Source organism: Opisthocomus hoazin, chromosome 4 (genome assembly GCF_030867145.1).
Source record: "Opisthocomus hoazin isolate bOpiHoa1 chromosome 4, bOpiHoa1.hap1, whole genome shotgun sequence".
Lineage (NCBI taxonomy): Eukaryota > Metazoa > Chordata > Aves > Opisthocomiformes > Opisthocomidae > Opisthocomus > Opisthocomus hoazin.
In genome coordinates this window covers 90,655,327-90,682,940 of record NC_134417.1, presented here as the reverse complement: position 1 = coordinate 90,682,940, position 27,614 = coordinate 90,655,327, and the positions used below count along the sequence as shown (strand labels likewise).

At 39.1% G+C, this 27,614-nt stretch overlaps 1 protein-coding gene across 1 annotated transcript in view; it reads left to right on the top strand.

Moving 5' to 3' along the window:
- The first annotated feature begins 2,923 nt into the window (after nucleotides 1-2,923).
- Nucleotides 2,924-27,614, top strand: part of LOC104326251 (vasoactive intestinal polypeptide receptor 1) — a 30,615-nt gene continuing 5,924 nt past the window's right edge. The window contains exons 1-11 of the mRNA XM_075417496.1: nucleotides 2,924-3,003; nucleotides 12,408-12,507; nucleotides 16,149-16,256; nucleotides 17,002-17,111; nucleotides 19,965-20,062; nucleotides 21,594-21,726; nucleotides 22,166-22,319; nucleotides 24,240-24,300; nucleotides 25,423-25,495; nucleotides 26,343-26,434; nucleotides 27,450-27,579. Of these exons, the coding sequence (XP_075273611.1) occupies nucleotides 2,971-3,003; nucleotides 12,408-12,507; nucleotides 16,149-16,256; nucleotides 17,002-17,111; nucleotides 19,965-20,062; nucleotides 21,594-21,726; nucleotides 22,166-22,319; nucleotides 24,240-24,300; nucleotides 25,423-25,495; nucleotides 26,343-26,434; nucleotides 27,450-27,579 (1,092 nt within the window). The 5' untranslated portion in view covers nucleotides 2,924-2,970. The remainder of the gene's footprint in view (nucleotides 3,004-12,407; nucleotides 12,508-16,148; nucleotides 16,257-17,001; nucleotides 17,112-19,964; nucleotides 20,063-21,593; nucleotides 21,727-22,165; nucleotides 22,320-24,239; nucleotides 24,301-25,422; nucleotides 25,496-26,342; nucleotides 26,435-27,449; nucleotides 27,580-27,614) is intronic.

Here is a 27,614-nt window from a genome sequence, read left to right as displayed (position 1 = left end):
CAGTAAATGTCAAGTCATTTTCATTAAATGGCATCAATTGATTCAGAATATCCTTGATGGGGATTAGGAAGAATCTCAGGTCTATTGCTTCATTGATTAAGTTTCATACCATTGTGATGGCTAGATTGCTTCTTGATGCTAACAAGACGACTTTTTCATGCACTTTAGAGTTATATTCTGAGACTAGGTTGGTGTTGCAGAGCAGGTCCTTAGATTAGTTATCCTATAATTGCTGAAGAAAAAAAAAAATCTCTTAGTTATAGCCAGTTTATCCGGCAATGAACTATTTGTGATAAAAAGTAGCAAAATGCGTCAGAGCATACAGAAGATTAGAAGTGTGGTTACTTTCCTGTATTGTTTCATTACTGGATCTTCTTTGGGTACATACAGAGAAATCACAAAGAGTAGAATGAATAAAGTAAAGGAAATATGGTAAACAGAAATCAGGTTTTAGCCTAAATAAGGTTTTAGCCTACAATATATATATGTATATATATGAAGTAATGAAGGGATATAAGTAGACTAAGGGACTCTGAGACTTTAATGTAGGCAAGGTTTATAACATGAACTACAGTGAGATGTTACAAAAACCCAACAAGAGTAGGCTTTGCTTTCATTATTAGCGTGGGCAAAAACTCTTGCAAGAGCAGTTTGCAGCTAATGAATTTAAAGCTGAAGGACTGGAATGTGGTCTGGTTTTTAGATCAGCTGAATATTGGATAGGAAAAGCAGATGGAGAAGAGAAAACACATAAGGAAAGAAGCACTGAGTGACCACCTACGCTCAAAGACGCAATGCCTTCTTCTGAGGTCTGCTTATGAACACTTATGTCAAGAAAATATACAAAAAACTACCAAAAAAATTGGTTCCCCACTGGTTTTGCTCCAAACTGGGGGATTGGTTATGATGACCTAAAAGACTTCATCAAAGTGAACTGAAACCACCTGAGATGCCTTCAATAACAGAATCCAATTGAAATATCCTGGACTGGAATTTCATACTGATATTAATTTAACTGAATTTTTGTGTTTACAGTGTGACTACTGAGAGCAATTTTTTGGAAACACAGCAACCAAATCCCTGAGCAACGTGACCTGACTTTGAAATTTGACCTATTTAGAGAGGAGGAGATGTCTGGGGCCAGATCTCCACAGGTCCCTGCTGACCTAAATTACTGTTATTCTGTGATCTCATATACACAAGTTGGTTGAATATTGTTCAGTAGGAATGGTAATCTGTTCCTATATGGGGGGTATTTGATAGGCCTCTGCTTTGCATTTTCCTTTGCATTAGAATTAGGAACTGCCTGATACCATGTGCATCCTAAAAAATATTCCAGTGTGATGAGAACCACTTTATTGACTAGTGAGAGCTGGCCATAGCTTTAACTTGTCCACTATAGATGGGGAAAAACTGTCCAAAACAGACTTCAAATGATTTTTTTAGGTTTTAATAGCTTTATTTTATACCAGACTTGATTTTTGGAGTAGCATTTGAGGCTTATCTGTGCTGGTAAGTGATCAAATGCCATTATGCACTAATGAAAGACAAACATAGAAAAGGGGAGGTAAATGAGAATTAGGTTACAAATGTTATTCCACAAATCTATACCTTTGTCCTCCTCTTTATTCCGCACAGATGGTAGAACTGACTGTCTCTCTAGCATGGGTCTGGGGATACTATCTGATTTTAGACCAAATTTCCTTTGATTTGCAAGACTAAGGTAGGGTACATCCTGATTTCAGCATTTTAATATAGCTGTCCACACACATACAAGATGTCTAGGTTCTCTTTACAACAGAGTCATTTGTTTAGGGCTATCAGGGTGCAAAGAGATAAATTAATAGATACTGTTGATATTACTCAGTTTCTTAAACAGAAGTAAGGAATGCCGCTTTATGTGACCTTATATAGCTGAAATATCTAGGTGGTGTTGATAAACATGATACAGGACTTATGGGAGAGCTATACACTTTTGATGAAAGCTGAAAAAATATGTATTTCCTCAAATAGAATTAGATGCCTATTTTGGGGCAACTTAGTTGAGCCCTGGATCTCCTCTGACTGTAAAGAACTCTTGTGTTTAACACCATTGGGAAATAATGAATGAATAACAGGAGATGAAATAGCATTTAAATCTTATCAGGAAAAATGCTTTTGTCATGTCCACTATTCCTGCTCTCCCAGGCCCTGAAAATAGCTTGGTGCAATATTTACTGTGCCAAAACCCAGAACTGGTGCCTAGGTCCTATGAACCTTGACATTTAAAAAATTACTGTCACTTTTTTGCCTCCCCTATCCCCCCCCCCCCCCCCCCCCAAGATCCAAGCCGTAGGCAAGAAGAGCTTTAGCTTTTGCCAGTTGCACCAAGAAATAAAGCTACTTTGGCAGCGTCTTTGTAACACAATAGCCAGAAAGGCCGTATGCAGCTTGTGGGGGAAATTCTCTGTCACTGCTCAAAATTTACTGTCTGCGAGGAGGGGGGTGCCAAAACCTGGAAACTCCATCTCCAAGAGTCCCCAGGGAACACCACGCTGTCAGACCCACTGAAAACCCAGGTCCTTTGAAAACCTGCTGCCATCGGCCACAAGCACAGCGGCAGCAGGAGGGGTGAATCCAGCATCTCCCCTTGCACAGAGAACATCTGCTTCCAAAACACACCCGGTAAGACAGGTCGGAGCTCCAGCTCCCCGCAGTTTTGCAGGTGGGTGATCAGAGGCCGCGTTCCTAGAGGTGGGTGCAAAATCCCGGGAGGATGATGGAGAAATCCCCTTCCCTCCGCCGCAAGCCTGGTCCAGTGGGGCACGGAGCTCCGGGGTTCCCCCCGGAGGGACCCGGGTGCCCGGGCAGGGAGGTGCAAAGCTCTCCGGGGCGGGTCTTGGGCAGGGTAGGGGCGGGCTGAGCCTCGGCTTTTCGACAGCTTCACAACGGGCAGAGGGAGCGGGGAGGACCCGGACGCTGCTGCGCAGGATGCGAAGTTTGTGCTGGCTGCTGCTGCCGCTGGTGAGTGCCCGGCCGTGGTCCCTCTGGGTTCTGGCCGGGGGGAGAGGGAGAGGTGGGGCACTGCACATCTGGCTCCTGACACTGTTGTCCACAGCTGGATGGCTCTGCGGCTGCCCCGCAGGATCCGCCGGGGGGGTGCGGGTGGGGTGGGGGTGTCTGCAGGGACAGGGTAACTTTTCTCGTACCAGGGAGCAGGTAGAAAGAAAGGAAAAATAAGGAAAGGATTCAAAAAAGAGGATGGGGATGTAGGAAGGGAGGAAAGAAAAAGTATACCTGAAATAGAAGTTTGATCCAGCTCTTTTCTTTAAAATTTTCCAGCCCTAAGATGTTACTAATAAATGTCTTTTCATTTGCATTCACTAGAATTGCAGTTTCCAAAGGACAGAAAAGCATCCTTAAATCAAAATAGCTGTAGCATGGCTTTAGAGGGACAGAAGGGGACAGCTTGCTGTCCTATTTGTCTTGAGAAAAGCAACTTTGCTGAAGAAGGAGGGTAACTAAAAATGAATAGTTCCTTCTGATGGATTAGAGTCATTTACCTCTTTGAGAGGGCATTAATATTTTTACTGCCGAAGGCATCTGCTTATGATATCACCAAGCAGGAGCATGAACTGTCTTATGTCTGCTATGCACTGGAGGCAGCAGGTGGGATTGTAATATTAAATATCGGGGAAAATATATGAGCATAGAGACAGGATTCAAGCACATATATCCCTCCTTAATGCCCATGTTCTACTGCTGACATTGCCTGGGCTGCTCAGCAACAGCTGGTGTAAGTAGGAGTACAGTCATATGTCCTCTTTCCGCTCATTCTTCAGCCTTCGAGAAGTGTTTGGAAACCTTTTGATTCTCAAGGACTCATCAATTCTAACTTCAGCCATTTCACAATTAAGTGTTTAGTGTAGGCTGGGGTTCAGATTCCTGCTGTAGTCGAGAGGGGGACAGTCACTTTACCGGGAGGCATTTCATCGCTTGTCCTGAGAAAGACAGCTGGGGTGAGTCTTCCTCTAGGGCCTGTTTTCCTCTGCTGACACTAGTGAGAGCTTAGATGGTTACAGACTAGTCCTGAGCCTTCAGTTTTAAAAGGTGAAAGATTGCATGTTGAATTTTCACACCTGCACCTCATATCCTCTGGAATTCATTTTTTCCTCTGTGTTTACACAGCTTTATGTACAAGTGATAGAATATAGGTTCTTGCTATGTAAATCTTGTCGCATATAGTTACTGTCTTGTGTAATGCCCTGTTTCAGGGAGAACTGGTCAGCCTGAAGTGTTACACTGCTACAGGCACAGTAACTTTGGCACCTGGACTAGCCCTTTTACGCATAATAGAGACACAACCTATTCTTGCATCTCTCAGCAGAGTGAAGCTAAACAGAAGTGATGTATCACACACATCTGTGGGCTGTCACGCATCATTTTAATGTTCTAGCATATAGCAGCAGACTGTGCCTACAGTAAAATGAATTCTAGAAAATGCATGCTCTACTTCGCTTTCGGCCTCAAACTATCACTCATATATGAACTCAAAATACATATCGGGTAAAAGTCAGTGCTCTAAATATCAGTGACTTTTGTGTCTCAAAGTAGATCTCGTGGGAAGATTTGCGCCCTAAATTAGACAGTCAGGGAAGGCCAGAGACCCTTAGGATGTACTGAGTAAATAGTCCTTTCATATTTCAAAGGATTTTGTCAGAGCAGAGAAATAATTCTAGTGTGGATTCTGCAAATAGTTCATTATTCAGATATGAAAATAAACCAGAAGGGTAATCCTGAAAACTTCCCTTGTGAAACTGGGTACTTTAACCTCCTCTCAGCTCCACAGGGAGTTGTAGGTTGCAGGATACACTTTGCCTTGCAGAACAGAGTCCTTGACATTAAAAACTGCCATTTGCTTGTAAGTGACAAGGAACAGAGAGCAGTGGGTACCGAAATGCATAAAAATGACTTTTCCTGTCTGAAAGAGTTCAGAGTCTCAGGAGACTGAGGATGGGGAACAGAAAAAATTCCACATTCACTGTCCTCCCTGCAGAGCTACACTGATTTCTTCTTCAAACACTGAAAAGCTTTTCACATTTCTGGGGAAGGGGTTCAGTCTGATCTAATGAATGGAAGTGAGAATGGAAATGTAACTGGGTTACTGTTGAGAGATACACTTGCTTTAACAAAGCTTTTCTTGTGGTAATAGGCATATGGATCCAAATTTACGGCAAGATGCTGAGCTCCAGATAAAACAGAGTTGGGTGCTTGAATTTCTGATACAGCTACTCTCGGCTAATTTGTGTTGGAGGGACAGACATGCTTCTTCTAGGGATCTGGTCCCTGCAGGCCTGAATTTCCCCTCCACAGGGATCTGGGGGTGTGGAAGAATCAGTCTGTTTAGGTGTCTCGTTAGCCTGGAGGGAGTTAATGGAGGGAGACAGGCTCCTGTACAGTGAGTCACTCTGTCTTCAAACAGGTGTCTGAAAGAGGTAGGAGGAATCCTTCCCTGGAACTGCTTCTCTGCCTTCATTGATCAAGAAGGGAGGCTTGATGGGGGAGTCTAGATTAATAATCTAAAATTATCTACCTAACATTAAAAATCTCATCTAACACTACTAATTTAGTTTCCTTCAGTACTACTGGGAGGAGGTGGAAACGCTCCAAGAACAATGTCTGTGGCTTCAGTTGAGTGAACGTGGTGATGGACTTTGACATCTAGGTTTCAGTTCTTTGTGAGTAGGTGACGTGAACCCCACCATCAGTCAAGCATGCTACACATGCAGAAAGGAAGAAATTTCTCTTTAATTTGGAGGAATACTTGCAACAGCAGAAAATGAGGATCCTGTTATCTCTTATTCTTTAAGCGTTAGTGGTAATTCAATGTTCTACCAAATTTAGCATGGAGCTAATAAATTAATTTTCATTTTTCTCAACATAATACTAATTACATAGGGTTTATAAACAAAATAAGTTAGTATGGCTGTATTGTCACATACAGAATACCTATGAGTAAACATACATTGATATACATAGATATGTATGTACAGCAAGTACTGCTCTGTATAAGGTTATGCAGTTAAATACAGTCAAATAAAAACAATCCAATATACAGAAGAGCATTCAAGCGTTACTCCGGTGTCTTAAAAACAATCTTGAAAAGATATTCAACTAACTGACTGTAAGGCAATCAATGTCTCAGCTTCTCTTTTTCCATTGGTAATCGAGTTAGAAAGACAAAACAAACACTGAAAATGTCCTCTAGGTAGTCATTTTCAGTGAAAAAGACTCCTGAAACAATCTATTTAACTGCTAGAAAAGAAAGATTGGAAATACGTCTTTACCTTTGGTGTTGAAATCTTCTGGGATTGAGACTATGTCAGAGCTCACAAGTTGAGGACAGGACTTCTACGACAACTAAATTTGTTGCTGCTGACATCACGTCACTGCTGTGGTGACCTCACGCTTCTGCAGTCAAAATCAAGAGCAGTAAGCATGGTATGGATATGGTAGAAACAAAGTGGATGCTCATCTATATCTACAAGCACATTTGAGTGGTGGACTTTTTTGTTGCATCACAAAATCTTTGGTTATTTTTTATTGTTTCTTGTCTTTTTGTTGACAGAACATTATATATTACATTATAAATATCCCAGAATTACTTAGAGGCGACAGTAGATAGGAAGATCATTACTGTGGTGACGGTGAATGTAGCTGTACCGAAATGGACAAGAGCTTATGGAGCTCGAAGTTGGTCCCACTCCTGTCAAGACACATGCCAAAAATGGCCCTGACTTCAGTGACCTGTGCTTCCCAGTCTCAAACATTGCTAATTAGCACTTGGCCTTTTGAGAAAGGGGATTAAAGGATGGAAAGAGACAGACATTATGGAAGGTTTTGATGAGATACAGTCAACTGTTTGAGAAGGTTATGAAAAAGGATGAGGATTTCTCTGTATTCAGTTATTTGGCCTGTGTCCAACATTTTCATGACCCTCCATCCATTGTATCAGCCTTTTCTCTTCATCAAAATTTCAGTTGAAATAAAATGTATGCATTTCAGAGCATATCCTGGTTCTCTGGACTGTGTCTTTGGCACCACTGGCCAACTCTTAGGACTGACAGAACTCTTCATTCCACAGTTAAAAACGGGTGAGCAATGCAGGAGTTATGAATGACTGCTGTGCCTTTCTGTACCCTAAAATACCAGGCGAGTTTTAATCGTCCAAGCTCGGAGTCAGTGTGTGACGTGAATGGCAGACAACTTGGGTTTTGTATAAGGGAAAGCTAAAATATTCAGGCATCAGAGTCATATCAGAAAAACTGAACAAGGGAAGCACAGGCAGGGAGAACAGGGAGTACAGAGATGGTTTCAGAGGAGATCTGAGATGAGATCTGAGACATGAATGCAAGCTGTAGAGACAGAGGCAAAAAGAACAGTGATGAATATTCTTAGTAAATGATTTATGCACTTGACGCAAAACCTATTTGTGAGGTTTTAGGATTGCACTGCATTGAAAGCTAAACTGAATCACTGGAAAGACCCTTCAACTTCTTGAAACCTTCCCAACCAACCACTTCTTCGATTTTTGATTAATTTTCAAAAAGGCGAAGTGTTACCAATTTATTACTAGCTCTTTGATCTCACTGAATTGCTTTTTCAAAAGTGACTAGTATATTCGGTGCCCAGCTTTGAAGCACTTCTCTTGTTTTCAGAGAGCATAGAAAATGTCCCTACTTTTGTCCAAGTGTGCTAATGGACTTCTTAATGAATAAAGATCTGTCTTTTATGTGACATCTAAATTACAGTTTTTCCACCATGACAACAGCCTAGAGGCACCATCTTTGGATGGGTTCTCAGGAAAGTTTGCTTTTAACTAAGTTGAATTAAGTATGGCATGAGTATGTTGCTGGAAAAACTCTCTTCCCAGTGCTTGCTGTGTCTGATATTGTCCAACATGAACAAATCAAAGCCCAAAGTGACATAAGATTGATTTTTCTGTTCAGATTTGGGCAAATAAATAAACTATCATGTAACAGCAGACACAAAATAACATTATACTTACTATCAGTGAGTATACCACTTGAGGTTTCAATGCAATATCCTTACAGATTTTAATAAAGAAATTCCAAAAGTACTCGCAAGCCCAAAATCTGGCTCTCTAAAGTGTCTCAGGCTTTTAGCATGTCCATACCTGTCATAGATAATATTTTAGTGTTCAATATGTGATTGATTTGTTCCAGGCAAGATTGTTTTAGTGGTTAAGACTTAGAGGTGAGATGCCCCTGTAAATTTTGGCTGGTCACTAATGTTCAAGCCAGCAAAAAGTTCTTCGTGTTGTGATGCTCAGTAATTCAAAACCCCTTTCCTTGAGTGCTGTCTAGAACACCGCAAGAAAACTCTAAGTTTCCTGTATAAGCCTTTGAGTGAAGGCACCCCATCATGATTTTCAGCAAGGTTCATGCCAGATTACTGCCTAGCTACTAGGAGATGTTGATCTAAGAAGTAGCTTTTTATATCAGTCTCTTAGACTTACTACTATGGCAGGGAAGACTGTGTCAGATTGGACGTCCCTTCCTCAGAAATCTCTGCTTTGTTTTGGCTCCTAAGTTATCCTTTTCCAAGGTGAACAGGAGCTACTTTTTTTCCTACAAGAGCTCAGTCGTTACAGCAGATGCTTCCCAAATTGCGTGATGTCCCTGCAACAAATGCAGAGCCCTTGCTTTCTAGAAAGCCACATCACCTAACCTTTGTAAGCACATTAGAGCAGCAACATGCATTTTTCTCTCAAGGTACTGTGAGATTAATAACAAAAAACAAGTAAGCCATATCCAATAAATCACAATTAGTGTTCTGCCCAGAAGGCTTTTCTTTAACTCTAAAATGATTAAATGTCTAACTTTTTCTTAAATCCTGAGGAAAACCAACAAATTGAAGCATAATCACTGTTTTCTGTGTCTTGTATGTGTGTCATTTTTCCTCTTTTTTTTTTTTTGTAAGAATGGGATTACTTCCAGTAAGACTACAAGATTATTACTTAATACCACTGGCCTTATTTTTGCTTCTAGTGGGATATAGGTTACATCTGCAATTGCACTTTTTGTTGATTTGCAAACATTTAAGTGTCGGAAATAAATAACCTATGCACTGGCCTATAACAAAACATCTGGGCTCTGGTGGCTATAGCCACCCCTCCCCAAATACTGTAGCCCAGAAGCAAACAGAATGTGGTCACGGTGATTAATTGTTTAACTATCGGTGGTAGTGGGGTTGACTACTATCTCACCATTGGTGATTATCAACAACTTCCCTGCAGGTAGGGTATGGGTTTCCCCAGCCACTGCAAATGAAGAGCACTCAACTGATTTTGGTGCAGCCCTGCTGAATCATGGTGACTGAGGGTCTGACTCAATGAGTGTGGATTTACCAAAGGAGAGATAAAAGGACATGCAGACAACTTGGAGCCGCAGGCAGTCTGGCACACATATTCGATGTTCAGCATACCTTTTGGGAGAGCTCAGCTACTTAGTCCCTTGTTTAAGTGCCACCTGCATCTGCTGCGTGTGTTGCTAAAGTTGGCCTTGGGAGAAAGATAACCCTTCCCCCTCTGAAACTTTTCGTAACTAATTCTGTGTCTGTTCTCACCATTCCCAGCACCTCTGGCGAGAGGAGAGGGTTAAGTTAACCCATCATTCCCAAGTGTCTGTTCCTCCAAGGCATTTCAGATCTCCTTTCATGATTTTGATTTCATCATGGGTTATGACTGGCCTTTGTGTTTAAGCCTTTTGCCAGAGGACTCAGTATAGATGGTAAGTTGCATAGCATCATATCAAGTTGTCATAACTTTTAATCATAAAGCCTAAGAATATTTCAAGTACAAAGTTCTTCAGCAGTAACAGAGGCAAAAAGTTCCAGAAAGTGAAGAAATTATTTCTTTCCTGTCCAGGTGCACCTATCTTTATAAACTGATTTGGTGAGAGATTTATGTAGCAATCATTTTGTTACTACTACTCAAATTCCTTGTTTGTTATGTAGGCTGAACACAAAATGAAATTTATGTTAAAAGATAAAGTGACAAGCAGGGTACCTATTAATACCTGAAAAAAATGCATTTCAGAATTGTGTTACTAGAGTTCAACAACAAGAAGTACTATTTTAAGAGTTACTCACGCTAATTTATAAAAGGTATTTTGAATTACCCACTGGGGGAATATAATGCATGAAAAAAGGCCACGTCTTAATTTTCTTTTCAAACAACATCCTTAATCCTTCTTCTGTTCTAATATTAGGATGTATGAACCATCTCTAGTGCTTCATAATTAAAAGCTGTCTGTCTATGTTACTTTAAAGCCCAAATGCTGGCAGAATTTTTAAAGGATTTGAAGATGAAATTGTGTTCTACTTTTTCTCCCATAGGCAGATATTATTGCCAAGATGTAGTAGTCTACATGACTTCCAGTAAAGTTTCTGTGGAGGCTAAAAGAAGTCCTGGTTGCACTACTCACTGAAAACATTCTGAAGGCAAATAAATCAATTCCTGAGACTGAAAAGGCAATATAGCAGTGATGTTTTCATCTGTACTGTGTTTTCAAATTCATTAGAGGTTTAGAATGGTCTACAGTCTTCCTCATAAATGTCTGAGAAAGTCTTCATTCCATCATTTCCATTAAAATCACTACCCCCCAAGCCTCTGGCTTTGCCTTGAATAGCATAGCTTGCAAAGCAACAAACCTTCTGCTCTGTTCCATGTAAGACTCCCTATGTCTTGGAGATCCAAATATCCCAAAGGAGGCTTTGGCGCAGTATTCAGCTGTCTGAATACAGTTCAGTTGCTTTCTAGACTCTTTTGACTCTACTGAAGCTATTGATTCTGGGTTTCATTCTTTTACTTAAAAAAGGGTTCGTAGGATTATTGGAGTCATCAAATTATGTGCCTGAGACTTCTACATGGGGATGGCAAAACTAGTGCATAAACCACACAAGAGACCTGAAATAGCCTATAACATCCCAAATGGCACTGACCACTTCTGGGTGAGTGAGACATCCATTAAATTTCCACATACTGCAAAAGAAGCTCAAATAAAAAGGACGCATGTAGGCACTGACATTGTAGATACTTTCTCAGAGTTTAGTTTCCTTTCTAAAGACAATCATTTTGGGATGTTCTAGGATATTATGAACATCTTCACAATCACAGCAGACATGATGCAGGACTACAGGGGACATGAAACTGTCTGGAGTGGGAGATGGAGGCCAAGCAAAATACATGACAGTACCTAAATGACATTAAGTATCCATACTTAAGAAGATGAATCTAGGCCCTATTCATCAACTGATGTCTAAAAATCTATTTAGCTGTTTAAATGTAGGTATCTTAACCTGTGAGATAATTATAATTCCTCTAGTTCCCAAAACATTATTTTTTCTCCTTTCTTCATCTAGTAAAATGGAAACAGTGTCCCTTTCTAAGCAGTGTATAGCATCCTCAGGTAATATGTACATACAATTTTGTAATCAGACTTTTCTGATTTCTGTAAATTCTTGGGCTTCAGACTTTCTTATTTAACCCAGATGGATAGAAAAATTCTGCTTCTATTTTTATAATTATACCGACTGCATTCAGTAAGGAAAAGCTCACACCGTGCTCACTCAGTAGAGAGATTTGTATAGCATTATAATCTCAAGGTCCCAAAGAAGACCAGGAGCCTGTTTTCTTAGTATCAACAGAGTAGGCACACCCTCCTGAAGAGTAATTAAGACTGTTGTCACATTTTGGGTTAATTCCTCCAATAAAAAATACCTGATTCTTGGGAGGCCCCAAGAATTAAAATAGAAATATTTTACCAATAGGTAGTTCTGAACACACAAAATAATTAACTAAAAAACCCAAACCCCAACATGTATATTTAATGGAATTTATTTAATTTTATATATTTTATGGGGAAGAAATATGGATATGATTAAACTGCATGTATGTTTGGGGACTCAGTGTGAATATTCCCATAGCTGGTGGATTTGTCCAGTTTTGAGCAGTTGACAAAGAGGTGGAGAACCAAAAATTGTGAAGTCTATTTCAGTTTTGTGAAAAACACTGGTGTAAGTTAGAAGTCGTACAAATGTCCAAATTGGAGAAGAGTTGCTACATGAGCTTGACTATTATGATGCACAGAAGAATCCATATGAGTTCACATATCCAGACATGTATACAAATTGATAAATGTACAAGAGATCACAGCCTCCTTTTCTCTTTGTCTGTCCTTTTGCCTTTTACATATCCTATTTGCAGAAAAATCTTCAGCTGGAGTTCTCACATTCTTGGACCCGAAAAGTATCAGCCATGAGGTACAAAACCAGAAAGAAACCTGAGTCTTCTTATTCCAGTAATCACAGAACTTCTTGGTTTCTTTTGTCTTTCTCTCACCAAGGTTGAGGGAATACACCCGGAATGCAAGATACTCCAGCAGGTGGTGAAAGAAGAGGCACTCTGCTTAGAAAAGAATGAAACTGTTTCACCTGATCTTAAAGGTAACTGTCCTGATTGTCGAGCTCTGATACAAACACCTCTTGTATTACTTCAGGGGCACAATGTGAAGATACTATTTATTCTCCTGAATTGAGATTTAATTCCTATTTTTATTTGTTTCTTAATAGCTTGAAGTGCTTCTCCTTCTATAGACTGGGGCTTTACATCATCTGATTTCAGAAAACTGTAAAAGCTCAATATCTGTCAGGACTTACCTTCTTAGATTCCCTTAAAGTAAGTGGAGAAAGATGGGTGTCCCTAGAACATGTCTCATAGCCTCTGGTTTAGATGTTTACTTTAGGATGAGATGAATCATTCTCTGGAGTCACATTTCTCTTTACTAACTACAGAATGAGACTAAGATGATTAGTTCAAATTTAGATGCTTAGTTAGGGCAGGAAAACCTAACTTGGAAAGTCTTACATTATAAAGCGTTTAGTGTGTTATTGTATGTGTATCCAATCTCCCACAGAAGACACTGAAAAGCATTCTGAAATTATATTGTGTTAAGAATCTTTCCAAGCTGGTGAAAATCATTTTTGGTAATAAGCGACCAAAGAAAATAATCCCAACTTCTTCAAAATATTCTACTTCTACTTTATTTCTCTGTTTATTTGAAAATTTTTATTATGGTGGTGTTTTGAAATCTACTATATGCTCACATATAATTTTTGAAAATTAAAATGAACATTTCAGAGAGCTTGTAAAATATTTTTAAAACACTGTGTAAGGGGTTCTCTTTGCTCGGGTTTCGGCATTGTGGAGTTCTGTTTGGATTGCTTGAAAGTGAAATTTTAAAATATTCAAACTCTTTCAAATGTTCAGTCACTTTTTTTTCCAGCCAGCTTTGTTTAGAAAAGTATTAATCCACCTCCGTGAGTTTTTCAGTTGGCATGAATTATCAGATGTTCATTTTCTACAAAGGAGTTATGAGACAAAGATGCCTCATGCACTTGGTGTGAAGTATTGCAACCACCTGGAAGTCTGTTTTCAGCAGGCTACCCAAATTCAGAGACTTACTCCCAGGATATTTTCCTTTATCTTCTTATTTATTTTTCTGCAGCCTTTCCAATCACTCTAATGTCTGGTATCCTTCTTGGGCCTGCCTCTTCTCTTTTAGTTGTATTTTTCTTCCTCTTTAATCAAGTCCAGAAAACCTTCTGTATAAATTTTGCACTTGGAAAACCCAGTAACCCCCCCTGAAAAGTCCTGGCAAAAATAAGACATTTTCCACATTGAAAATGCAGTATTACATTCCAAGTATTTTTCTCCTTACTAGAAACATAATTATATGATTGGGGAATCTTCTTTGTAGAAAAGGCTACTCAAAGAAATAAAACCCACTCAAATGTCTGTTAGACTACTTAAAATTCTTGAACCTTGTCAATTCTGACCTTCTCAAAGCTCCTCTTTCAACCTTTTGTTCCCTAGAGATGGAAAAACATTAATGCAAATTTGTGTTTATATTTACAGCCTTTCTCAATATAGTTTAAAAAGAAATATTAGAGCTGGAAAAAAAAGTAATCCCCAACTTTTTATCTGGAGATTTCAAAACAAGACTAAGGTTACTAAAAGTCCTTGGCTTATATTTCAATTTCAGAAATTGCACGAGACAAACTGAAGGATCACGACTTGTACAGTGTTATTTCTCAGCACTCACAGAAAATCTGAGCTGGAATGAATCTATTTTGCAGTCTTTTTAGTCTAACGTAGATCCACTTTATTTTTGTTGTACCAAGCAGTGTCTAATGAGTGCCATCAGTAGAGTCCAGGGTGCAATTCCTCTCATCTTGAAGTAGATGTGTAAAATAGGTCAATTGAATCAAGGTCTAAAAATGCTTCTTTCTTTCCATTGTCTAAAAATGAAAGAGTCCTGGGTTACCAAAGACTTAAATATCTGTGACGCCAACATTACTTGCTACAATTCCTCCTGCAGTTGTCTTGATGGAGTCTCAGGTGACTTGGACAATCACTGGTCTCTCAAAAACCATGGCGTGTAAAACGCCCTTGCTGCCTCTGCACTCAGCTGTTTCTCTGATGTAAAATATGGAAGTCACTGAAATGAAGGCAATGAATCTAAGACTTAAAACATACAGGTTCCACTCCTGCATAAGGTCACCTGATTCACATTTTTAAACCCACATTGCCAAAAATGATAGATTCTTAGACCCAGCTCCTCAAATATACTGTAGTCCCACTAAGCGGGATCCTTGAAGACCCTAAGCCTAAGTGTGTGGGTGACTGCATGTCTAAGTGGGACTCATATTACCTGACATTATTAGTTTGAAAATTAGCAGCCCAGTTTAGGCTATAACCATCAAAGATACCAAGGTATTTGCAGCAAGTGATTCATCCTGTCCTCAGAAAGGAGCCACCAATATGTGGATGAATCATGCACTGGAAGTCCCTGTCTCTTGCTACTGATTACGGAGAGAACAGAGCTAAGATTAGCTAACAGATTTTAGACAACTAAAATTAGAGGTAGTGAATCAGGGCTTCTGTTTTCCCATTTGGCAAATTGGGGGTACCAGAAATTTTATCATCCCAAGGGTGATGTGAGGATAATGCTGTGGGAGATTCTCAGGACTATCCTTTTGGAAGCCGGAGGGCATCTTTGCTCAACTACGGGCAAGTAACATTGCTTCCACATTTCAGCTCTTGACAATTTTAGATTTGCCTTGCCATCAGTCGCAGAGGAAACAGAAAAGAATCAGTGAAGGAAAATAACACCTCCCAAATGAAACTAATGCACTGCTGTATATCCACCTTATGACGCTCTAGAGATTAGTTTCAGTTACAGCACAGCGCTTTTTTTATTGTTTCAGGCACCTTTAGACGCTGATAATTTTTCTGTGCTGCATCCGCACCTACGTGCCAACAGACACCGTGTGACCACAGCTCGAGTCTCAATGTGATGCATCTGTGATAAAGCTGTGACTAACTTCTGAAAACCGTTTTGATCGGACTCATAGCTAGTAGCATGCCCTGCATCATCAGCTGGCAACCTCTGGCTTAGGGAACCTTGTGAATGCCAAACCAGTCCGACCTACTCCTGATGACGTTTATTTTATATGATGCTGGGAGATATACTTCTAGATTGGGATGAATCTTATCCCCATTGAAATCCATTGTAAAAATCACATTGATTGCTGAAGACAGGACTTCAATGCTTATATTATTTCCTTTAAGTCATATGAAATTGGTAGACTTTAAGCATGGAATCAAAAGACTAAGGCTGAATTTTTAAGTCTGATATTTTTCAGTTAGACTCTGAAATCAGTACTGAGAAATCTGAAGTGTTAATAATTACTCAATATTTTTATTTTAGTGACTTTTGTTTTGACAGCAGAAAGAGCTCCAGTTGATATGACTTTCAGATTGTGTCTGCTTGGATTTCAGATACGTTCTCCTATGAGATAAGGTGGGGGAAGGTCCAGCTGGAATGCCAAATACATATGTGAACAACAATGCATTCAAGGAGAAGAGGAAAACCATCCAGTCCTTCATTTGCATAGCTACATGTGCTGTTGTGCTCTTCTTCATGCATGTGAATTAGTGGGAAAGCCACAGACAATCTCGTTATGGAAGATAAATTTGTGAGGTTCTCCGTGTGTTTCTTTATTTAGAAGCATGTTTTTTTCAGGATGCTCCAGAGATTGGGATGGTCTTACCTGCTGGCCCAGAGCTGCTTTTGGGGAAGTGGTTAAAGTTCCCTGTCCAAGATTTTTTGAAGAAATCACCAATTTCCATGGCAAGACTTTTTTCCCATTCTTTCTATATCTACATATATTTTGTTTTTAAATCTAATAAGTAAAGATTGAGTAACTTGCATATTTTCCTGATTCACAATGCTCTCTTATGTCAGTTGACATGCAGTAGTTATCCAGATACACATCTTGGATTACTGTCAATGTTTGGCACCACTTTGTTTTGTGTTATGCTGTACTGGATTGTCTCATCTCTTTGGTGGTCTAAAAAAATATGGGTGATTGCGCTATGTTGATGATGCTATAAAGGAGTATAGGGGTGTCATAGAATCTCTGATTTACAAAATCATAGATTAATTAATGTTACAAAGGACCTTGTGATGTCATCTATGCCAATCCTCTAGTCAGAGCAGCACCAAGTTAAAAAATTGTAGCTAAATTCAAAGCTAGATCAGGTGGCTCAGGACTTTGTCCACAAATTATGTTGGAAATGCAGGATAGACTGGATAATTGGATTACCTCTGTGTAAAGACTGAATTTGCAGAAGGATTTTCCTATGTGAAATGTAGAATTTCGACTGCATCTTGAAATTGATGAGAACATCTGTCACAACTTTTCATATTATAGATTATATAGAATATTATATTTCTACAGCTAATCTTACTGAATGTAACTAGACCTGTAAGTACCTAACTTAAAAATCAAAGTAGGAATAAAAATATATTTTTTCTTGTCACAGCTTAAACAACCCCCCTATAATTCATTCTCTGATATATTTTACCATTAAAGGCTTCCTTCAGAGAAACTGTACACAGGAGGCATATTGGTCAGAACCATTCCCACCATACACCATTGCCTGTGGATTTGATGAAGGTTCCAGTAAGGAGCCTGAGGATCAGGTGAGTTATTATTTCCTGCTTGTGGACATCTCTAGAGCATCCTCTCTGAAGTCTGTTGAGTAGTTGGATTCTTGCCCACATCCGAGCCCTGTCAGAACCTAGTAATTACTCAGCTTCAGTGCTAAGCTCACATCTTTTAGGTATATTTAGAGCCTGTTTAAAAAATTAGGCTTAATATAAAGCAAGTGAGTGGCAGGTAGCACTTTCCTCTCCATCCAATTGTCTGCTTTTGGTGTTAAGGAGTAGAGTCATGATTCGTTCTCCTGTACTGCTTAACAAAGCCTTTGGTTCTCTGATAGAAGTGATTTGCATCCTCATCATGCACCCATCTCCCAAGGAAGCCCTACTAACTTGTCAGGGGTAAAATGTCAGGGAAAATTACTCTGGATCCCTCCTGTTGATTTTTTTCCAGATTTTCTCTGAGTCCGAGAAAAAGATTCCATAACTTTATAGCATGGTGGTCAATTCAGGGAACAGAGGAGGAGGGAACTCTTGGATGCCATTGAGTATTTCCACACTTTATTTTAGGAGTTCAGTGAAGCAGGAAATGAACCTCTATTTTTCCTATCTGATGATCATGATTGGTACTCATTTAGGCTCCAGCAACATTTCTTTTTCACCCACATCATATGTTTTAAACTTCCATGTTCCTTATCATCATACTTGGCCTCAGGATCAGAATGCTTCACTACCACACTTCATTGGTGATGTTAGTGCCTCAGTGGTGAACTTTGCCTCTTGGCTGAAGGCTGTGGATTAACAGAGACATGCTTGCTGCCTCTGCCTTTGAGTTCTGACCTTTGCTAAACGAGACAGTTCCAGCAAGAAAGGAGTGTCTTCATCCTCTCATCTCCAGTCTGTATTGGGCAAGGCTCATATATCTTACACAAATGCAAGATGGGGTGCATCACTGCCTCCTCCTCCTATTGTGGTAATCTGATAGAAGCAACGGACTCCTAATCTATGAAAGAAAAGACTAAGTCTTCTAGCTGGTTGTGAGTGTGCAGTCGTGACTTAAAAGTGGAAAAAGGTCATTTGTCACATGCCTAAGCAAGACACAGAAAGGTGAAGAGGGTTGTCAGCACTAACACTCTGGGTGTTACCTGGAGTAAAGCATTTGGTTCTCCAGGTGTGCAAGCTCAAGCACAGAAGTACGAGTTCAGGTATCTGAATCTTTAGGAAGTGTAGACACAATTGGCTTCAGCCAGTTGGCTCTATGAACTTAGAAACTCAATCGTAGCTGTAACAGGCAGTAGAGATATCTTGAGCTTGATTCCCCACCTGTAAACTAAGCATATTTATACCTCTTTACACTGTGGGGAAGCTAGAAAGTTAAATGCTTAAAAAACTTATGGAAAGATGCTGGAAATCTCACAAACAGTTCAGCGGGGATGTAAGACTTGTAAGGTGGCATGTATTCTGCAGCACAGCTCTCCAGCCCTGGGACCAGCTGCCACGGTGTGGCTCTCACCCACACACCTCTTACGCTCTGGGGTGGCTTTGTCCAGGCAGCCCCTGGCTTGTGCTAAGCCAGGCATGGTTTGTAGCTGGCCTAGGCTGAAATCAAGCAAGGGGCTCTGTTTAGATTTGAACTTTATGGACTATTTCAGGGCAGAGCTCATGTCTGTGCCGCGGCTGTGTTTAGTTTGTTATTCCAGCAAACCCACAAGGTCTGTAAAAGGAAGATACGATCATTAAGCTCTACTGCATTGTAAACCAAAGGAAGGAAGTAAAAAGAATCCCCCTTATATTCCAAGAGAACCATTTGTTTTGTATTTTGTATCTGCAGTGAGGACTTATGATGTCTTCTGCATCTAGTGTTGATTTTTTAGCTACCCTACAAGAACAGATAAACTGCATCAAAATGCTTCATTGTTCAGCTGAAAAATCCGTTTTCTAATTTTCCCCTGTGCTTTGAAAATACTGTATAAAAGCTTAGAACTATTTCAGAAACACCAGGATGATTCCTAGCTTGTGAGGGCTGCATGATTTATTAAGGGATCTATTTGAAATTGCTAATTGGTTGTCTCAACCTAGAAGTGTTACCTTTTGGATAAACAGAGTTTGGATCAATCAGAGATCAAAGTGTCCACTGCATTTCCAAGGAGGAAATTTGCCTGGATTCAGAGAATTTAGCTGCTTGGGATTTGAAAGAATTAGGTGATATTGTAGTAAATCAGAATAAAATCTGCATAGATACAGCAATGTAAATGTGCTTCATTTTTCTTAAGACACAGGATGTTTAAATGAAAAACGAATGAACTATAAACATTTTACAGTGTTACAGTATACAACAACTGAGTGAACAGTTTGTCTAAAGAATTATTCTATTAAGTTATTTTCTTGGCTTTAAATTTCTTACTTCCACAATATGATGTGACTGATTCACAGTGTTTCAATTTCCTCACCTGCAAAATTCAAGTTTTATTTCTCTTTTAGCTATAGATGTTTATGAAAATGAATACTTATCAAATCTGGTCTGAGTCTAAAGTGACAAATTCAGAAATCACTCATCAGCAGGTTTCAGTGCCCTGGAGACTTTATGTACCTATAGGAGAAAATTGAGTTACTTAACAAAGTTAACATTTTCCTGTTGAATGTGCTTAAACTGGTTGGTATTGCAGATGAATCTGCAGGCTGTGAAACCTGTCCCATGTGTAAGGTTAAGTAAGATTCAAAAGAAAAAAAGGTGTGTTAATGATGGAGTGAAAAGCCTGAAGCAAATCTCAAGCACACAAAGCACATAGTTGGTGGGACTGACCATAAAAGGAAAATATATCTTAGTGAAATAAGCACACCAACATGCATGCTGCATAACCTCCAGCATTGGTCTGTGTTCTCTCTTTCTCATAGAAATCATATTATTCTGCATTTTGGCGTGTCTACACTGCTGGCTATGCAGCATCAGTGACCTCACTCATTACAGCTCTAATTGTCTTTGCTGCCTTCAGGTAAAAAAATAGTCTCTTTTTTGGGATTTCTTAAGATAGTCTCATCCTCATTCCCCTATTCAGCTATTTTTTTGCTTTGTGGGATTTTTTTATTATTATTTTCAAATCCTTCTTGGACATAACATTGTTGATGGCAATGGGTCCTTCTCTACTCATGTTGTAGCATTTCTCTGCAGGTGTTAAAACAATAAAGCTGGCTGGGCAGTCTGTCTTAGTCTCTTTAATGATATCATGCAGTGGCAATGCTCCAACCTGTTGTCACTATTAAGATAAGATAACTATTCCTCCAGTGTATAGCAGGACATGCTCTGCAGAAACTGAGTGTCTCACGCCCCTGAACCAGCAGTAATTCTAAACTGTCCATTCCCTCTGTGAAAGACCATTGCTTCCATAACTGGGAGCTATGGAAAGAGATTTAAAGAAATTTAAATGTCAAATTTTATGATATTGGGTATTAGGAGATGGATCCTGCTTTTGATAGCTTCCAATGCACTTGGATAAAACCCTTCAGCTTACTCTGAAAACAGGAGTGCAGAGCACAGAGCAGCTTCCTACACTGGAGCAGACTGGCGGTCTCAAAGGTCATATCACTTACAGAGGGACCCAGGACCAAGAGGCTGATGTGTCAAAACCTTAAAGGAGATTCCTTCAGTTCAAGGTAAAACTGTGGACAGAGCAATTTAGGAAAACAGGATCATAGAATAATTTTGGTTGGAAAAGATCTTTAAGATCATCAGGTCCAACAGTAAGCCGAATACTGCCAAGTCCACCACTAAACCATGTTCCTAAGTGCCACATCTACACGTCTTTTAAGTACGTCCAGGGATGGTGACTCCACCACTTCCCCTGGCGACCTGTTCCAGTGCTTGATAACCCTTTCTGTGAAGAAATTGTTCCCAATATACAATCTAAACTTCTCTTGGTGCAACTTGAGGCCATCTACTCTCATCCATTCACTTGTTACTTGGGAAAAGAGACCGACAGCCACCTCACTACAATCTCCTTGCAGGTGGTTGTATAGAGTAATCACGTCTTTCTTGAGGGTCCTTTTCTTCAGGCTGAACAACCCCCTTTCCCTCAGCCGCTCCTCATAAGACCAACGCAGTCGAGGATAAGGCAGCTGCTTCGCTGGTAGTCATCCCACAACACGCAACTGACACCTGTTCAATACTTTCTTCTCCTCTGGCCAGAAAGGGGTTGAAGAGCCTGTTGCAAGCTTGTTCATCAAAAAATCCTTTTTAGAATAAATAAAAGACATTATTGTAATACAGCCCAAGGGTCCCAGAGTTACTCTCTGCTTCTGGTATCTCCTTTAAATGTGTGGTGATTCAAGGACAATTATACTAGCATTTTTCTTAGCTTAGATAATAACCGCTCTGCTCCCTTATGTTTAGCTCCCTCTCAGATAGTGACAGATATTTTATTTGCTTTGGAAGGTGTCTGCAGTTGCCTTGTATTCCTGTTTGAGTTTTGAGGAGACCATGAGAAGTTTCTCTTGAAGAACTATTCTTATTTTCTCTTTCCATGTCAGAAAATTCCACTGTACACGGAATTACATCCATATGCACCTGTTTGTCTCCTTTATCCTGAGAGCAATTGCTGTTTTCACCAAAGACGCTGTTTTGTTTGCAGATGAAACTATGGACCACTGCCTAATGTCAACGGTAGTAAACTTCCCTTCTCTCTTCTCCTTGATTTAATATTTATTTCTGAATTTACCTGAAGAGAACATGGAGAATTCTTAATCCCATTTCTCTTTAGATTGCTAGAATTGAAATCTTAAAACAAACAATACCACACAAACCCAAAGACTTAGTGCTATGCCTACACTCAGCTTTGATATGTAAGGTACAGGTCTGTTAACTCTAATGAACCTGTAACAATTTCTGTCAGTAAAGAATTTAATCTATTTGAAAGGGCCAACGTTTCCCTTTCAAAAAACTGAACTAAAGTCATTTGAAATGACGGAATCCCAAACCTACTGAAATCTTGTAATGATTTCTTCATTCTTTTGTGATAACATTGAATTTTGCTTGTACTTGTAGAGAAACCAGACACTACAGAGAGCAGACTTCATAGTTTTATCTTCCTCTTCATTTCCAGGTTGCTTGTAAGACTGCTATGGCATTCTTCCAGTTCAGTATTTTAGCCAATTTCTTCTGGCTGCTTATAGAAGGCATATACCTGCAAACACTGCTTCTGCTGACCTTTGTTTCGGACAAGCAGTATGTATGGTGGTTCATATTTACTGGCTGGGGTTAGTACTGGTTTCCTCTTTGCGTTATTTAGTATTTCCATTTACTTTCAGAACTAGATAAAATACTTGTTCTGAGATAAAAGGTGCCTATCAGTCGTGCCATCTTTCTGATGAAAGTTGCCTGTTCATCCAGTACTACTACATCAAAACCATACCACTATACTGCTGTTTTTCTTACCTTGCTAGGTATTTATATTATTCAAAACTTTGAAGGAGAGGATAGCATGGATTACTAGAAACAATAAAATATCTCCACTGAAGTACTCATCTTTGTGATTGGAATTAATTTCATGCAACTACAGTAATGTAAAAGTAACTCTCTCCAGGGTTTTTCCTGCAGTCAGTAGAGTGAGGTATGCATGCCGTGGTGGTGATTAATCCAGTCCTCAAGAATCTGAGTCATGTGGCTGGATAACGTCCTGGAAACATGTTGCCTTCCTCCACTGAATAAAGTAGTTTGGGTGACTGACTTAAAGTTGACAGCTTGCTTTTAGTAAGCAGAATTAGATAGATTAATTTTAAATCATGCGAGTTCAGGCCTAGGAATCAGATAATTCTGTATTTTTTTTCAGAGATCTTCTGTCTTTAAGGAATATTTTGAGTTTATACAGCAATTAAAATTATCTCTGTCCAAATAAGGTTGCATAATTCCTAAAATTTCTTTCATTGAAAAGAATTGTTTATTGTGACTCTCAGATACTCTTGTGCCTCAGCCTGGCTGTTCCAAAGTAAAGGCACCCATATTAGAGTGGTTACATTGACATTTTTGGCTTGGGAATGAAATCCAAATTCTCCTGAAGTAAACAGTAATTTATCTTTCATCTTCAGATTTTCAGACATTTTTTATATGCAATTAAATTTTAAAAGACTCAATTTTATAAAGGGGGTGTTGACCTGGAGCTATTCCAATTATGATTGACTGAAACTAGATGCATATACCTTGGTTAATCACAGCTAACTTGGGATAACAAAGGAAACAACTCAATTAATAGTGTAATAATCTTCACCTCCTTCTATAATCAATGGAAAGTGAGAGATATCTTAGAGGAAACTCAGGTCATAGGTAATATGGATGTAAATATTTCTCTTTATTAATTAAAAAGACAAATTGAACTGAGTATGGTCCCAGCTTAAAGACCTTGAATAAATGTCTGAAATTAGGAAGGACAACTTCCAGGCCTTTTCTACAGATCTTAAATAGTCCTTAGAAAGATATTACCCATATTTCTTTAGATTTATCCGTGAAAATGTCACCTGTTTCAGATTAGAGTCCCTTTTATGGCAGCTTTGACAGTCGCTAAGCCTCTGGAAATTCAATTCCACAGAAGCAGAGCAAAAGCAATTGCTAGTTTATAGGTCTGCTTAGAAAAAAAAAAAAAAACATAAAGAAATAACTATTCTGGCATAAATGTAGAAGGATAAGCAGTGACAAAGTAAGGCTAGAAATCACCAGTTCCTGGATTTAGCTAAATTTTCTTGGAATGCTCATCAATTGATGGCTCCTCAGGACAAAAATGTCAATTCTTCCAGTGAGTGTACAGAGTTGTATGCTCACCACAATTCACAAGATAAAAGAGCTCTAGCTAAACAAGTGATTCCTTCAGCCTCACAAGTGCTTGTGAATTCATATCCAAACTTTCAAGTCATTCTTAGCTGTTATTTTTGAACATACTTATTTTTTAACATATAGTTTCACAGCATCCCTTGTTCTCCTGTGTTTTTATTTCAGTTCCCTGCCTTTTTTTGTGCTTTTCTTTTTTCTTTACCTGAACTGCAAGTTAAGTTCTTTCATAAAGTTATTTAGAATTGTCTGGCGCATTGTTTGAGCATTAATGTGCATCCAATCTGTTGCACTGTGAACCTCCTTGTAATAAAGTTTCCACGGCACAATTATATTGTGTTCCATGTTGATCTTTCCAGGAGCACCCACTGCTGTGGTGTTTGCTTGGGTCCTCACAAGAATCCATCAACAAAATACTGGGTAAGTCAGAGCCTAGATAAGAAAATCAAGAACATCTTATTTTGTACTATATTTTGATTTTCTGACAGGGAAAAAACCATGATTACAAACACATAAGAAAGGAAAATATTCTAAAGATGTGCCACTAATCTTTAAACTTCATACACAAGTAAGTGAGAAAATAACTTTCAGTCTCCCAATTTTGCTGGAGTAACAAAACCTGGAATTTCCTAAAGGTCTGTCCTTGAAAGAGTTCTATTTTAAGAAAATCACTGTTTCTGTTTAAAATCAGCCATAAATTACTAAATCTAATATCTTCAAATAAATGCTTCCTAAACAAACACATAGTTATATCCTGATAAGTAGTTTGTTTTTTCATTTCCATTCCATTCTTTGATTCTGATTTTATTTTACCTTTTAAATTTTTATCTTTAAATATGGGAGACAGGTATAAAGCAGATAATTGTTTACTAAGAACTGCCCTGGCGATCTTCAGGTCATTTTGCGTGGATGATAGATATTGCTCTACCCTTACCTGCTCAGGACTCAGATTAAAGGTGTAGAAACAGTAAGTTTTATGGTCTGCCACATTTGGCACATCTTAGTTACCTTTCTTCTTCTTTATAAAGAGGCAACATGATATAACCTAGCATGTATGGCACTTGACTGGCAGGAGACACATCTGGTTTTGATGTTAGATACACGTGCTGCCTCAAAACAACGACCTAAAGCCCACTCTGCTCTCCGCCTTCTGGGTACCTTTAGTAGGGGTCTGGATTTTTCTTGCCTAGTTTCCTCATGACTGGAAAGTCATTACATTTGCATGTGCACTGTAGTCTCTGATCTATACCCTGTAAATCAGTCAGTTTTTCAACAGAAGAGCAGGAAAGAAGCCTGAAAACGTAAAAGAACATTTCTTGTATTCAGTTTGATTCTTCAATCCTGGCTTCTTCCTGAATAAACTTCCTTTAGAATGGGCTGCGCTGAAAATTTTAGGAAGATATCAGTACTGGCAGAGGCCTTTAAATAGTGATTTAAAACTTAGAGTCCATCACTTTCCTATTCAGTGACAAAAATACTCTTACGTATTGTGAAAAACTCACCTAGGATAGATAACACGACTGGCTTCCTTTGCTGTTTCAGATGTTGGGATGATGATGATGAAAATGGAGTGGTGTTATGGATCATCAAAGGCCCCATTGTGCTGACCGTATTAGTACGTTTTTTCATTTTGTCTTGACTACCATTTGAAACCTGCAAGCTAAGTTAGTGTCTCTTTTCAGTAAGCTGGGAGGAAAGCAATAGCATGTGCTATGTGGCTGAATTTCAAATAGCTGGAAACTATTGTATAGTATGTGGTTTTGTTGTTGTAGATTTTGCTGGTTTTGTTGTTTTTTTTCCCTCCTAAAGCACTGTAAATCACAACTTAAAGGGTAAAATCTATATTTTCTAGAGTCATGCAAGGACATAATGGAATCACCTTGATACCTCTATTCTGCATACCAAAGTTGTGTCTGAAGAAAGAAATCCATAAAGGCAGGGTTCTTATAATATGAAGCTGATTTAACACAAGAAATACATATAGATCATTTTATCTATTATATTTTTATAACAAGTTCGTAAGATGTAAACTGAAGACAAAAAATCTCCCTAATGCACACAATTATTCCATCTAAATTTAGAGAGGAAACAGTATGTCATTTAGGATGGTTTATGTTGAAATCCCTGTCATAAACAAAGAAGGGAACAGGAGGGACTATTTGGACCATGAAAGATCAGCTGAGTGCTGACAAGTACAAGGAGTTAATATCAAACATAAAATGATATTGATATATGTAGGTTCTTATTAATTGAACATTACTTTCGGCATATCTTTATGTGTAACTATAAACTGGTGGGAAAAATGAATACTGTTTCTCATGCTATTGATTTGATCTGAGATCAGATCTGCACTAGTTTATGGTAGTGCAATTCCTATGACTGGGAATTTTTAGTTAATTTGTATCAACTGAAGATATGTCCTGATTTGTAGTAAGTTTTCAGATTTTGTCTTGTCTTTTCAGATTAACTTTGTTATATTTATTAATGTGATCAGAATTCTAGTCCATAAACTGAAATCACAAGAGGGAGGAGGGAGCCATTCAAGCCACTTTGTGTAAGTATTTCTGGGTCACTCGATGTTGACCCATTCTAGCTGCTATAAGAGATGTTTTATGGGCAGGAGCACAAAATGTTGTACTCCTTAATAGCAAGAAGAGAAATCCCTAGAAGAAATAACAAAGTATGCTTTCCTTTTCATCCCAAATGTCACATCTCTCTTTTTCTTCGGGGGGGGTTGGGGGGGGGGGCAGGGTGGATGTGTTGGGCACAATGAGAAAAGTAAAATATAAAGTATTACAACCTCTACAGGATCCAGCTTGAAAGTATACACACCAAATGTCAGGCAATGCATCCATCTTGCTTCCAGTCCTTTCCACAGAAGTAGCCACACAGAGAAAGATGCAGATAAAATCCTTTAAGTGCCTAGCAGTGACAGGAGGCTGATGTTCTGGTAACTGAGCCTAACCTTCCTGTTTACAATCCCTTTCACAGTCAGTGGGGATCTCATCAGTGCAGACAGAGGACTCTAGCAAGTTATATGACTCATCCTAAGATATGTGTTTATGGCTGTTAGTTATGGCACAGGACCTAGCATAAACCTGTGCCCTTCTGAATGCGATGAAGGCCAAGCAGAATACCCTAAGACATCATCAGTGGCTCTCACACCACTGTTTAAGCAACTGAATCAAGTCCTATGGACAGTGATAATTAGATCTGCAGTGACAGTTTTGGAAGGTTAGACACTCATGTGGGTGACACCTGCATGTGATCGAGATTAGCCTCAGGAGAGTAGATCAGAGTACAGAGTTAGATGCCCCTGCTTTGAATGTATAGCAGGGAGAAGAAACCTTAAAGGTCAGTGCAGAAAACTTGCATGCTGATTTGTTCTTCTTTGTCCACCAGGTGTTGACAGGGGGACTGGTGGAAAGTAATCTTTCCGTAACTTTGTTGGATGTAGTTGCATTCGTTACGGAGCTGTCCTCTGTATTAAAATCTATTCCAACATATAATTGCTATCACTAATACCGTATTTCTAACAGTGCATTGTTCTTTAATTCTTGGCTTGCCAGGAGACTTGCAAAATCCACGTTACTCTTGATTCCTCTCTTTGGAGTGCACTACGTAGTATTTGCATTTTTCCCGGAAAGCACTGGTCTTGAAGCTCGCCTTTATATTGAGTTGGGCTTGGGTTCTTTTCAGGTAAGCTGGACAAAATGTTTATGAGTCCTAAGAGG